At 35.8% G+C, this 14,008-nt stretch overlaps 1 protein-coding gene across 3 annotated transcripts in view; it reads right to left on the reverse strand.

Annotated features, from left to right (window-relative positions):
• The window catches only part of DTWD1 (DTW domain containing 1), a 32,852-nt gene that overhangs the window by 12,467 nt on the left and 6,377 nt on the right, over nucleotides 1-14,008 (reverse strand). For all 3 annotated transcript variants that reach the window (XM_070501876.1, XM_014852757.3, XM_044764924.2), the window contains exons 3-5: nucleotides 11,284-11,427; nucleotides 9,093-9,342; nucleotides 3,530-4,172 (exon numbers count right to left, since the gene is read on the reverse strand). In XM_070501876.1, coding sequence (XP_070357977.1) covers nucleotides 3,925-4,172; nucleotides 9,093-9,342; nucleotides 11,284-11,427 — 642 coding nt within the window. In that variant the 3' untranslated portion in view covers nucleotides 3,530-3,924. The remainder of the gene's footprint in view (nucleotides 1-3,529; nucleotides 4,173-9,092; nucleotides 9,343-11,283; nucleotides 11,428-14,008) is intronic.

The following is a 14,008-nucleotide window of genomic DNA, read 5'->3' on the forward strand; positions in this document are numbered from 1 at the left end:
CTGCAATCCTCCAGACCTTTACTCCTTCAGCAACTCTCATATTTGGGTAAATTCTAATTCCTTTATTAAACCTCTTTATTCATGGATTACCTGTAATGAATCTGCTTTCCTCACCAAATCCAGACTAAAACACCTGGCTTCCCTAGAAAAAAAGAGCCTGAGGCAAAAATTAATCTGTCACTTTATTAGAAGGGGCAATCCAGGCTGGTGAGAATGAGGAAGTAAGGAAGTAACGCTAGCCATGATGGGAAGTAAATGTATATTGAGAAATTACTGTATAGTACTCGTCTTCTGTTTCACAAAAAGCCAATCATTTGGCAAGTACACTTGCTTAGCTACATGGTACATCTTAGGGCAAGATGGTGGAAAACTATGCCTCAAAACAGTCCATCAGAAGAAGGGAGAGGACTTTATCTGACAGCTTCTTCTAGTCCATTGATCTAAGTTTTCCAGACAGCTAACTTCACTGCTTGTCCAGACTACATCATCTAGCCCTTCTGACAGTCACTGGAGGAGCCCTGTGGCATGGTACTTCCTAGAGTCCAGAAGTGTTGGGATGGGTCAGGGATTCTGAGCATGTGGCTAGTTAACCTCAGGCAGAGGAATCACACAAGCTTGCTGATAGTCTCTCACTATGGAGGGTGGTAGCTATGGGAAAGCAAGCGGCTGGTGGCCTGGAAACAGTGAGGCCAAGAATCTGAGAAGCTGCTTGAGAAAGGTATGTCTGATACTGTATCCAAAGATGAGATATCTATTGACATAATAATGCTGTATAACAGACAGCTATAAAACTTCAGTCGCATAATAGATATCCCTTGCTCGCACATCTGCAATCAGTTAGGTGTCACTTAGGTGGCTCTGTTGATCTTGGCTGGGATCATTCACATATCTGGGGTTGCTATCAGCCAATCTAGAAAGGATTCAGCTGTGGTGACCAAGGTAACTTGGCTCTGATCTATGCATGTCTCACCCTCCAGCAGGTTAACCCAGCCATGTATGTGCTTAGGGTGACAAGAGAAGCACAAGAGTAAGTGGAAACACACTAAATCTGTGGAAATACACATGGCCCAGAATCAGAGTGAAAAGGCACTTTAAAGGAGCGTGGGGGCTGGGCTCAGTGGTGAAGGGGTTAAGTTCGTGTGCTCTGCTTTGGCAGCTCGGGGTTCGTGGGTTTGCATCCTGGGCACAGACCGACACACCACTCATCAACCCGTGCTGTGGCCATGACCCATATACAAAATAGAGGAAGATTGGCACAGATGTTAGTTCAGTGACAATCCTCCTCACAAAAAAAATAAATAAAACAATAATAATAAAATAAATAAATAAAGGAGCATGAAAAAGGATCAGGAACACAGGGAGGAGTAAAGAATTAGGGCCATTTTTGTAGTCTATCAAACCAAACAAAAACAAGACAAGTACAGCCAATTCATTGTTGTTAACAGGTATTATTAACGTTTTTGGGGAACTTGAGATTTTATCTGGCCTTAGTTGTAAATTGGGCTCTTATGAAGTGTGTGGGTTCTCCAGCTGTGAGATGGGGCAATTAAGTAATAGGCTTGTTGTTTTTTTTTCCCCTCTCCTTCTTAACTGTTATGTTTAGCTGGTTTGTAGAGCCAGTTAAATGGCAACTGATTTTGGCTCAAGGGAGCCCAAATTTTAGCCCAGAGAAATCCAACTTTGGCCCTGCTTAAATCAATTCAGGCCTTCCTCTGTTCCCAGGGCAAAGTTCTAAACACGAAGAAATCCATCTTAATTCTATTCTTGTAAAATAACTATTAAATAGGCAAGCCAATTAGTTTATATGGCTAAGACTAACGGGCTACTAATGTTCAAACCATATCCAATCCACATTCTTTTTTATGAAAAGCATAATAAAATAGTGACCTTGCTGAATGAAAGAGGAAGGCCCAGATTCCAGGCCAGGTTCTACCACTAACTAGTTGTGTGACCTTTGGGCAAGTCACTTAATCTCTTTAGGTCTCAGTTGCCACATATATACAATCAGGGATTGCTCTAAATTACAAGGTTTCAAACATCCTATTTCCACAGGACCTTGGTAGGTATTACTCATTCAAATAAGTTTAAGAAATACTAGCTTCAACAAAGTTCCAAATGTTTATTTATTTCAGGTCTTTTCGGCACTTTTATGCCTGTGCTTTCTGAATCCCTAAGAGAGGAATATAATGTGCAGCAAATTTCACCAATAACTTGTTTTCTCATAAAATAACTTGTTTTTCTCATAAAACAAGTTATGTGTCCCATTGAATATACTTGGGAAATGTACTGTATTTCTAGCATCCACATGGGTGAACTCATCAGTGAGGGTCTGAGAAAGAAATAAAGGGCAACTTCAAATGGGGATATTTGAGAAGAGTATAATAAAAAGACTATTTACAAATGTATAGGCAGGGGTCGGGGAAACCAACAAAGGGTAATGAACCAACCTGGGGCTAGTAACACCTGGGAGCCATTACTACCCCTAAGTGAGAAGGTGTAAAGGGAGGCAGCAGGGACTTGAAATCAGAGAGGGTAACTGAAATAACTGCTTGGAAACGGTGCCTGATAGGATGGCCTTCAGAAGAGGGACACAGACAAACCATGGTGACCAGGCAGGAGCAGAGCCAGGGAAGTAAATAACACAATTTCATTTTCCTTTCAATCTCCAATCCTCTGCTGATGCTTCTCATCTGGTGAACCCAACCAAAACCAGAGGGCAAGGGAACCCACCTCACGGAGCAGAAAGCAGAATAGCAAAGAGTGGAGGGTGGACCCAGAGGGGCAAACTGAAGGTATCCAGCACAGCAGGGCTCCATTCACAAGCAGCTAGATTAGGTGATTAAACCATGTCTTCAAAACTCAGTCTTTTCCTCTCTCCACTCTACTTTCCTTTGATAGTTTCATTCTAAGGCAGGCTCTTGCCATCTGCAGCATAGATGCCGCCAGCAACTCTAGGGTTATATCACTCTTAGTTTACCATTCCAAACAAAATAAAAAGAGTAAACACGTATAGAGCACTTACTGTATGCCAGCTGCTGTTGAAAGCCCTTTTAGATACATTAACTCAGTTAATCCTTATACTAATCCTGTAAGGCAACCATCATATTATCCTCTCTTTAGAGATGAAGAAAATGATGTGTGACTGGTAACTGAACAAGGAAAAGCTGAGATTTAGATTCAGGTAGTCTAGCTCTAGAGTCTGTGCTTTTAACCACTGCATGATAGTGCTTTTTGAAAAATAACCCCTATCTCCTACAGCATCCATATCACTTACCAAAAAAGATGCTGTGTCATGCTCATCCCTGGATTAATCACTGAGCACTCTGCTTGCCAAACTGCATCATATGTTCATCCCTATGGCAGGACCACATGACTGCTAGCAATTTCTCCCTAAAAAAGGTGCCAAGTAGATATAAAAAGCAACAACTGTCCATCACAGGCAGTGTGGACTTAAAGAAATGGTCCTAGGGATTGGAGCTACAATTCTAGTTCGGCCTATGTTTGCCATAACCTCAAGCAAACTACTTACTTCATTTTCAGCAAGGTGATTCTGATCCCATCGACCTCCAAATGTGGCAGTGAGTATAGATGGAAAGATAAGAATGTTTAAACAAACATCTAATTACGTCTAATATATCTAATAGATATAAATATAACACATTATATTAAAATACAGCAATAAAATTGAGATATGCCAAACTTGAGCAAATAACTTCTGAAATAAGTTTTTCAGTTAACACCGTCTCTGAAAATTCCCTTAGAAATAAGTTCCTTTTAAAAAACATGAGGTAAAATGAATGAAATATTATTTTATCAAGTGGCCTAACAGACATTATACACGAGTATTTCCTAAGAATAAACAAAGCACAATTAAAAGTTTAATGATTTTAGCAAAATAAAATGACAAAAATGGCTTCTTAAAAACTAATGGATAAGTTTTCTTGTTTCCTTGTCTCCAGAGCATTTGGCATTCTTTATCAACTGGCACATAAAAGAGTAGAAAAATAAAAGATTGTCATACTGTCCTTTGTATTTCTCCTTTAATATATCAGTATGGTAGTCTACCAGAAAGTAGTAAATAGCTTCAATTGTGGAAAGGAAGGTATCTGGCTTTCCTTTTTGATGGCGCCAAAAGCAAGTTTTTCTTGTTTTCAACTCAACTTGTAATAACCCTGCCAAAAACAAATAAGAAAAGTATAACTATTTCTTCTTAACCACAGGGTGTGGTACAATAATGATGATTTCTCTTGATTATCTTAAGGACTTTTTGTTAAGAGCGCAGATAAATTCCTTCAATCCCAATTCCAAATAGGATATTTTCTTAAATGCATGAGGGTATATATAGAGAGAGAAGCAATATAAAATACAGAATGAAATCTCATATATGAGGGTTACCTATAAGTCTTGGGCCTTGTAGCAATGGGTGAAAAGTAGTTAACATTTAAGATCTTCATCTTCTATTTACCAGTGTCTTTTTTTATTTTGACCCATGACAGGACTAAATTCACCAATTTTCAGAAGAGTTTAATTTCCTTGATAAACTGACACTAAAAACATTATTCTGAAACACTGAGAGATAGGTAGGTTAATGGTCCTTGAAACTGTTTACTTCTGGATTATCACTTTTTGGCTACATTTTCATGAACAGAGTTCCAAAAGCTGTTTCTTTAGCTCTGTCTCATCTGTGTTATGGAGCTTCAATGACACAGTCAGCTAGAATGCCTTGCTCTATACATTAAACAGAAAATGATTCATCAAATCACAGAAAAGCACTCTCACTTCTTATAACTCAGATGTCAACATACAGACCCAGAATGCTTTTAGCACCTTAGGCCAGCATTCTGACTCACATTATATTTATTTTGACATACTTTTTTTAAAAGCACATTTTATCTTAAAATGAGAAATAGAAGGGAGAAGGCACTATCAAAACTGGCCCACTGACTCAGATTAGGGACCTCTGAGTCATCAATATTTCCTACTGTCACACATCACTTTACGCTAAAAGCTACCTCAGAGATGTAGCAGAGAATGACAAGAAATAAATAATATTTTAAAAATTAAGATACTAAGAGATACAGAGGGTTTCTGTTTCATGCGGTTGAACACACCCCTAATTAATAGCCACTGTGATCAATCAGATGGTAGAGACATTGCCTCATTCTCCTTCAGATCCCTCAAATCTAGGACACTGCCTGTTCACGAACAGGTGTTCAAGAAACATTACTGAATGAATGGACAAATCCCAAAGCCATTCTGCCTTTAAAGTATTCTATCCAGGTATTTTGAAAATATTTCAATTTGAATAATTTTGATTCAAAGATACACAATTATAACAACAAAAACCAAACTCTTTGAACTATTTGTATTAATGTTAATTATAACCAAGAAGTAAAGGCAGCATTTGAAAATGTTCTAAGTAGTTAGTACAATTAAAATCTTAACATAGGATTTTGACATCACCAATATAATTTAGAAAAAAATAAACTAAGAGTAACTATTAAAACGGTATTGGTCTCTATAATACATCTAATATGTTCTAACATGTTAAATATAAAAATCAAGATTTCGTGTTTATCACCACTAATCCATCCTATTTTACACATTTGCTTGGAAGTATATAGAATCTTTTAAAACATACCAATATACAAATACATGGGATTATATACAAAATCAATATTTATTTTCAAAAGTTCAACGTATACATTAAAAAAATTCTCTTGCTAGTGTTTCTGCCAATCAACAGCTTTAAGATAACATTAGTAAAATTTTTTAGCAGTAAAACTTTAAAGCAGATAATTACAAATGGCATTTCCCTCCAAAATTATTGCTGGAATTTCTTTAACTGGAAAATGAGAATGACAATCTTGAGCGATTCTTATGTTGCTGGTGTGAGGATGCAATGAGGTAGTATCTGACAACACGCACTGACAGACTGAGTATAGTTTAGGCAATGCTTACAATGTGAACAAAGCTGTCCCTTTAAACGTTTTATCAATACAGTCAAAATGAAGGGACAGAGCTGGCTAATCTTTTAAACAAATTACTATACAATGCCAGTTTTAATAATTTGGAATCCTTCCCGAACAAGAAGAAACCATCCTTCCCCATCACATCCCTCCAAGGCTTCGTATGGGAATCTTCAAGAATGTACGTCGCTCTTCACTTTGTAGGTTTACGTTTTATGACTAAATTAGGCACTCCACCTTCAAATGTTTTATTTTGACAGTAGTAAAACATCTAGAGCTATTTCTCTGTAAAGTTTGGCGAAAGAGTATGTTTTTATATTGTTAAGGGGATTCTTAACCTCAGCATTCATAATAAGAGAACAGAAACATAATTTCTAATCCACTACATTTGAGGGTTTAAACTGAGGTTTAGAGTTGCTTTGTTAAACTTAATCCCATCAAATGATAAAATGTTTTAAAAGCTAAGGGCAATGATTTATAACAAACATGGAAGCAACTTGGCTTGTTTGGAAACTGGTATTTCATATATACAGAGATTATAAATATGTGCAGAGCCCCAAATATTCCCTGCGGTGCAATGATGAGCCAGAGGGACAGGGGTTGACGTAGGACACGCAGATACGACTGACTCTAGAAATCTGTTTAATTTCATTATTTTGAAGGAATTAAGAAACCTATTTTAAAATTTTTGATGTAGCAGAGAATTAAAATATGTGGTACTTTCTATGGGATCTGAGAAGGAATAACAGAAATTTTTTGTACAAATCTGATTTGAAGCCTTAAGCACAAATGCAGACACTCTGAAAACAGATTTTGAATTGTACCTCGATAATTCCTTTTATAGTTTTTTCAAGTGTTCTCACTTACGTTCTTTCATTTGATCCTTTCAATTACCATATAAGGTAATTATAAAGAAAAATGACTCAGAAAAATCTTCAAACTGAGGAGTAGCTTGCTGCTGTAACCATGCAAGGTAATGTGGCAGGCAGCATTCCAAAGAGCAGGCCTTAGGGTTCCTTCTCTCTATTAAACATCAGCAACAAGGTCTTTCCAGATCTTATGCTCTGTAGTCCCTCTCTCTCTCTCTCCCTCTCACACACACACACACACACAATTTCTTTGCCTATTTTTCTCGTACACATACACACACGCAATGCACAATTAGAATGACAACGCAATCTTACTAACGTGTATGCTACCTCAGAGGTACAAACTATATAAATTAAGCTAATTAAATCTAGTACTGTCACTCATTTTAGCTTGGGACTAATTACACAATTCAGACTCGAAAAAATGTCATAAATTTTCTTTTCCAGATGATGTACATTTTTAACAATAGCCTGGAGAAGCTCTCCCAGGTTGAAATTGTTTCAGCAACTGCCTAACACAAACTGTGCAGTGCTCTCGCCTTCTAATCATACATGGTACACAAACAAAGCCATGTAAGCGCTGAAAATAAACCCAACGCTTTTAGAGAAACTACTAAGAAAGCATGAAGAACTGAGTAAGGTTCAGGAAACAAGAGACGTAATATGACCTCCTGTTCTTCATATTACTAGCGGTGTTACTTGGACAAATAAAGCAACTCTTTAAACCATTATTATTAGCAACTGAGCTTTTCATTCTAAGAGAAAAATGGATACAAACATACAACAAAGGAAAGAAAATGTCTGTAATTTTACATCTGAATTGGAACTATCCATGTGAACTCATGATATATGTTTATTTTTCTTGGCTCTAACCACTGAAGCAATGACATCCAAGTAGTAATAAATTTACCAGATCTTGGTTTCTAATATCATTCCCCACCAAAAAGAACCAGAGCTCCTTTGAATAATGATTAATTCTAGGTCTGGGGCAGGAAAAAAGTACAAGTGAACTTGAGACATCCTGTTGAACCAGAAAGACTAATGAGGCCATGTCACAAAGGACTTGAAGGGCTCCTACCAGCAAAACCTGAGGTAATCTGGGCATCTAAAGTACGATCGATCATGATAGATTATAATATACTGAATTAAAAAGACATCCTTAAGACTACAGTGATCTCGAAAAAGGGCAAGGGGAGAGAGAGGAAAAAAGAAGAGGGGGAAAGTAAAAGCTCTTCTTTACATAAGAATGCCAGCTAACAAATGTCAAAGAAATAATAAAATTAAAATTTCATCATTTTGCAATCCTCAATTTAATTACTGGTTTAGGCAAGAGTCATCAATGATACTAAAACGACTTAGAGAAAAGCAGTTAGGAAACAGACAGCATACAGTCCCAAAGCATCACCCATAGATTACTACTAACTTCAAAGAAGAAAATAAACCTTTAAAATGGAAAGATCTGGCAATCACCTCTTTAATCAAGTGATTAAAGTTATCACCAATAATGGAACAACTTACATCATATGCCTCTGGACTTGACAGAATAATAAGTATACAATTTCACCTATGAATAGGGTAATCACAGAATTTATCAGATAAACAGGTTAATTTCTGAGAGTGAAAGGGAATGCTATTAACAATTACACCAAGACAACAGGTACAAACTGGGATCGTCACGGACCATACTGGATTTATCCTTATTGGTAAGTATACTTGAAAAAATATTTAAAATGATCTAATCATGATGAAATATTCAGACAATTGACCTGTCCTCTTAATGGTCTAACTCACAAAAAACAAAAACAGGGGACTGTTGTAGATTAACAGAGACTAAAGAGACATAATAACCAAGTGCAATGGGAGTTTACATGCTGTATCAGAGGGAAAAAAGCTACAAAACATATTTTTGGGTCAATTAGGGAAATTGAATATAGACTGTATAATAGGTATTATAGAACTTTTATAAATTTTCGTAGAGTGAATATTGCAATTATTCTTAAAATATGTACACTTAAGTATTTAAGGGTGAAATGTTGTAAAGCTTGCAACTTACTTTCAAAAGGTTCAACCAAAAATATACATAATATCTAAGTATACAGACACGTATAATAGAAAAAGAGAAATAAAGCATATGTGGCAAAATGTAGGAGTAGTCAATGCAACTCTTCTTCTAATATATCCATAGGTTTGAAGTTTTTTGAAATGAAAGTTAGGGGAAGGTACAATCCAAAAAAAACAACATTTATTTTCTTACCTTGAAGTCTCTCATCAGTGAATATTTTGTTTGTTTGGTTCCAGGTACTATCTATAAATATAATTTTTTTCAATGTTGTGTCTTTGCACTTGCTGTCATTCAAATCCTCTTCCTCAGTTTTCTTGCGTTTAGTGGATGGCTTGTCAGGGTCATCATTTTTGCCTCTAACATTATTTTGAATCCTTTTTTGCAGATGAAACGAAATATCTTTTACTGAGACAGACTTAGGTCCAGGAAAAACAAGTGCAACCTGAAGCAAAGAAACTCAAATTAGAGTGTGCTCTTATGACTTTCAAAATGAATAAATTCTGACTTAAACTTTAAGAGAAAAAATATGGTGTACAGCTGAGAAACAAGCATCAGGTTCTACTATACACGCTTCTTTAATATGTAAAGTTTTTGGCTTTTCCCTAGTAATTCATAATCATGATATACTACCTAAAAGTATTACTTCAAAATAAGTTATTCACCTATTGATAGAGGCCAAGTTAATTGTACCTTGAATCAAAAACGAAACTCTATACTATTTCACAAAATAAAAGGCAAAGTATGTGTTCTTTGTAAAAGAACCATTGAAAAGCTCTTAGTAATGAAATATCACTTTCACCTATATAATATACAAAGATAAAACAAATGATACAGTGAATGCTGGTGAGGAAATGATGTAATGGGCTTTTATGGTCATTACTGATGGCAGGCGTAAATAGTACAACTCTTCATGAAAGCAATTTGGCAATTTAAACCAAGAGACTTGAAATGTTCATACCCTTTGGTCAAATAATTTCACTCATGGGAATTTATCTTAATAAAATATCCTAAATATAAATACACTCACAATTCCCAGAATATTTGTTAAAGCATATTTATTATAGTGAAAAGTTAAAACTGAAAAACCTAACTTTCAAGGAATAATTCTGTAAATTATGGTACCTCCTCTCTTTCAGCATGTTTTTACCAAGACCTTATATACTATCAGATCCTCCCACATCCAAAAGGCTCCTGCCACAAAGCAGACACCCTGTAAGTACTTGTTAAATAATCAAATGTGCGTAAAATCATGAGCATTTTATCTCCCATACTTTTCTCTTTTTCCCAAATTTTCTTCAATGAGCATGTATCATTTTTAATATGAAAAAATAAGCATTATAAAAATAAAACTGAAGAAACAAAAAATCTTGAATTTATAAACTTCAAAGTTATAAAAGTTTTTCAAACCTTCTCAATGCATGCCTATATTTCCCACAGACCCAAGCAGCAAACTCCAGGGATTCTTAATATTCTTGCATTTAAGCATATCACGTCTCTTTACAGAACCTTGCACCATGTTCTATTTAACAGACATAAATAAAACCCGGCTGAGCAGAGAAGGAAACATAAATATATTCCTAAATCCAAAACTCAGATATTATTTACAAATACAACTTTCTATATAAACTCAACCAAAAAAATATATATATTGATAGGAAAGGAAAAACTTACCAAGTTCTTTCTAGAACAAATGAATGTATTTTTGTTTCTAGATTAACCACACCAACAAATGGTCTCCAAGAGACCTAAAAAGGGGAGTCTTCTTTCAGAAGCAGCCAAGGCCTAGTTTTTTGAGATCTATTGCAACGTTACTTTTCAACAAGACCAGTAATATCTGACGAATGAAACAATTTCAACTATGTGAAAACCAGTTAAGAATTTAGAGAAGAGCAAGGAAGGCCTCTGAACAGCCAAAAGAAATGTTACAAACGCCATATACTAAGACTCTTAACTTAGGGAGAATTCCTGAAAAGCTTTCTAACTCAGTCTTTCTTTTCTTCTTCTGGAAAAACTCCAACATCATTTGTAATCTGGTTTCTCAGCTCGCATCAAATTAGACTCTGTGTAGTACATGCAGGGAGATGGAGAGGACAGAAAGTAAAAGTGGGTACAATAATACTGGCATAGAGTAAAAACCTGAAGAAATAATGCAGAAAAACTATAAAAAGTGGAAAGAGAGACTAAAAAAAGCCTAACAATCTAGGATCATTTGATCTTGGAAGATACCAATGAAGTAAATTATATGTTGCTTAGTGCCACATGAGAATAACCCTAGGTCATTAAGAAAAATATTAAATTTTGTTAAGTAAGTTCAGAAAGGCAATAGAATGTAAAAGTCATTTTTAGATTTGATGTGAAGAGTTGTAAAAAACAAGCTGCCTACTTCATGGTCCTTTTCTTCATATTCTGGAATACAAGGGTACGTGTAAATATTTACAAAGTCAGGTGCTAAGAGTTTTGCATGTATAGCAGTACTTTTGCCATCTGTTTCATTTGGATGTTTAATGATGTCAATCTTCAGGGGAAGCTAAAATTTAAAAAAAAAGACAATTAAAACAAATATAAAAATTCTAATTTTTATGTTAATAAAAATGGTCTTTAAAGCTTAAATAGCAAGTTTACAAGAAGTTACTATAAATATTCTTATGGTTTGAAAGTCATACTTTTCTAGACCAGATTAAGAATAGTCAGAGTCATAAAGCAAACCAAATTTCTTCCTTGATATTGTTAATCACATAACAGAACTATCTTCAACTCATCTAACATAGAATCTGCTCTAAAGCAAAGCTCCAATGTCATTTTCATTTAAGTTACATAGGCATTAATCTAATTCCTTGCATTTCAGGATTTGTGTCAAGAACTTTTTTTTTTTTTTTTTTTGGTGAGGAAGACTGGCCCTGAGTTAACACCTGTTGCCAATCCTCCTCTTTTTGCTTTGAGGAAGATTGGCCCTGAGCTAACATCTGTGCCAATCTTCAACTATTTTTTATATGCACATCTCTGCCACAGCATGGCTTTGAGGAGTGGTGTAGGGCTAAGCCTAGGATCCAAACCCCAGGCCACTGAAGAAGAGTGTGTTGAACTTAACCACTATGCCACCAGGCCAGCACTAAGACATTTTTTATAATTCTTCTAAATTTTAGACTTGTTAATTTTATGATATATTAAAAGGAAACATAAGTTTGGGCAAAAGCATCAGATCTAAAATTCAAGTTAAAATTTTGTTCCTTATACATCCTTTAAGATCAAAGGTATTAGGGGCTGGCCCCGTGGCCAAGTGGTTAAGTTCGCGTGCTCCGCTGCAGGCGGCCCAGTGTTTCGTTGGTTCGAATCCTGGGCGCGGACATGGCACTGCTCATCAAACCATGCTGAGGCAGCGTCCCACATGCCACAACTAGAAGGACCCACAACGAAGAATATACAACTATGTACTGGGGGGCTTTGAGGGGAAAAAAAAAAAAATCTTAAAAAAAAACTGAAGTTTAAAAAAAAAAAGATCAAAGGTATTATCCTTTGTTGTGAACATCATGATCCTCAGCAGTGGCCTTTAGCAGCACAAATGAAATAATTATCAATTGGCAAAGCTGTAACAGAACAGGTCACTGAGGCGCATTCTTTATATAAAAAATACCTCTCTTCAAAATGATTTTGCCTATTTCCCTTAAAATTTCATTATTTAATTGTTATAGATTATGTCCTGCCTCTATGCAAAACTAACTTTCTCCTACATTTCTTGAGTTCGATTTTTCTATTATTTTACTGATTGGTTTGGTTCAGTTTACTGTATAATGCCTGGTCAGGTCCTGCATTCAGCTATGATTATGAAAATGAAAGCCGAGTCATATATATGAGAAAGTCTCTGAGATGGATTCTTTACTGCAGATTTCAAACGACTTACTGGTCATGACAAGCACTCTTCCAACCTCCATCCCAAACTAAACAGGCAGGATTCTAGGGATTTACTCTGGGGCACTCAACTATTTTATCCTGGAGTACAAAACTATTTTTCTTATTTTTTAAAGAGGTAAAATCAATATAATAAACTGCACACATTTCAAGTGTACAATTCAATGAGTTTTAACATATGTTACACCCTTGAACTCACTAGCACAATCAAGACAATGAACATATCCATCACCCCCAAAAGACTTCTTGAGCCCACCTCCTTCCCTTTTCCCCACCACCTACCACCCACAGTCCTTACGCAACTATTGATCTGCTATCACTATAGATCAGTTTACATTTTCTAGAATTTTATGTAAATGAAATCATATAGAACGTACTCTTTTCATCTTTTTTCACTCAAAATATTATTTTGAAATTCGTCCATATTGTTGTATGCATCACTAATTCCAGAACTATGTTTTAAAGAAGCAGTTGCTGCATGCGACTAAATGATCCCAGTTGCATATACTTTATCTTTCTGGACAATTATATGGAGAAAGGATGGTATATACCCAAGAAGGCCCATAAATATGCAGCCCAAATAGTTTTCAATTTAGCGTTCCAAACCCCATGTCTCCTACCCTCCCCACTTAGGCCTAGTGATCATCTATAAGTTAGGGCCAATTGTTTCAAATCATCAAATTTCTAGTTACAGAAAATTTACCATTTAAGTAGGCAGTTCACAAATGATTTTACATCAGTCTACTTCTGGCTGAACTCTACATCAGACTTTCCTCATGCTGCCCAGTCTGTTGACACTACATTCCCCAGGCTCTCTCAGTACCACGTCAGCATTATCTTAGCCCAGGGAAGGTAGGAAAGAGGAAAGAAGACAAAGAAAGCAGATCATGATAAAGTATTCTATTACTAATAAAAATGCTCTCTTATATGGCTGATGAATAGAGCTGAAAATTTCAAAGGTGATCACCAACATTTCTGATCAGGTGGTTATGTTGAAGGATACCCTTTATATCAAGGACACAGGACTGAGTGTTATTAATATATTTTACAAATCATGTACTTACCCTATTTTTAACATAACACAATAAAAAGAGAAAGTTTTATGGAGTAAAATCTACAAGTATAAGACAATTATGAAAAATTTGTGTTGAAGAGGTTTTCCTGGGTCCCAGTCCAGGTATCTTTAGTTCTCCTTGGGTAAG

The sequence above is a fragment of the Equus asinus genome, chromosome 2 (assembly GCF_041296235.1).
Source record: "Equus asinus isolate D_3611 breed Donkey chromosome 2, EquAss-T2T_v2, whole genome shotgun sequence".
In the NCBI taxonomy this organism is placed as follows: Eukaryota; Metazoa; Chordata; class Mammalia; order Perissodactyla; family Equidae; genus Equus; species Equus asinus.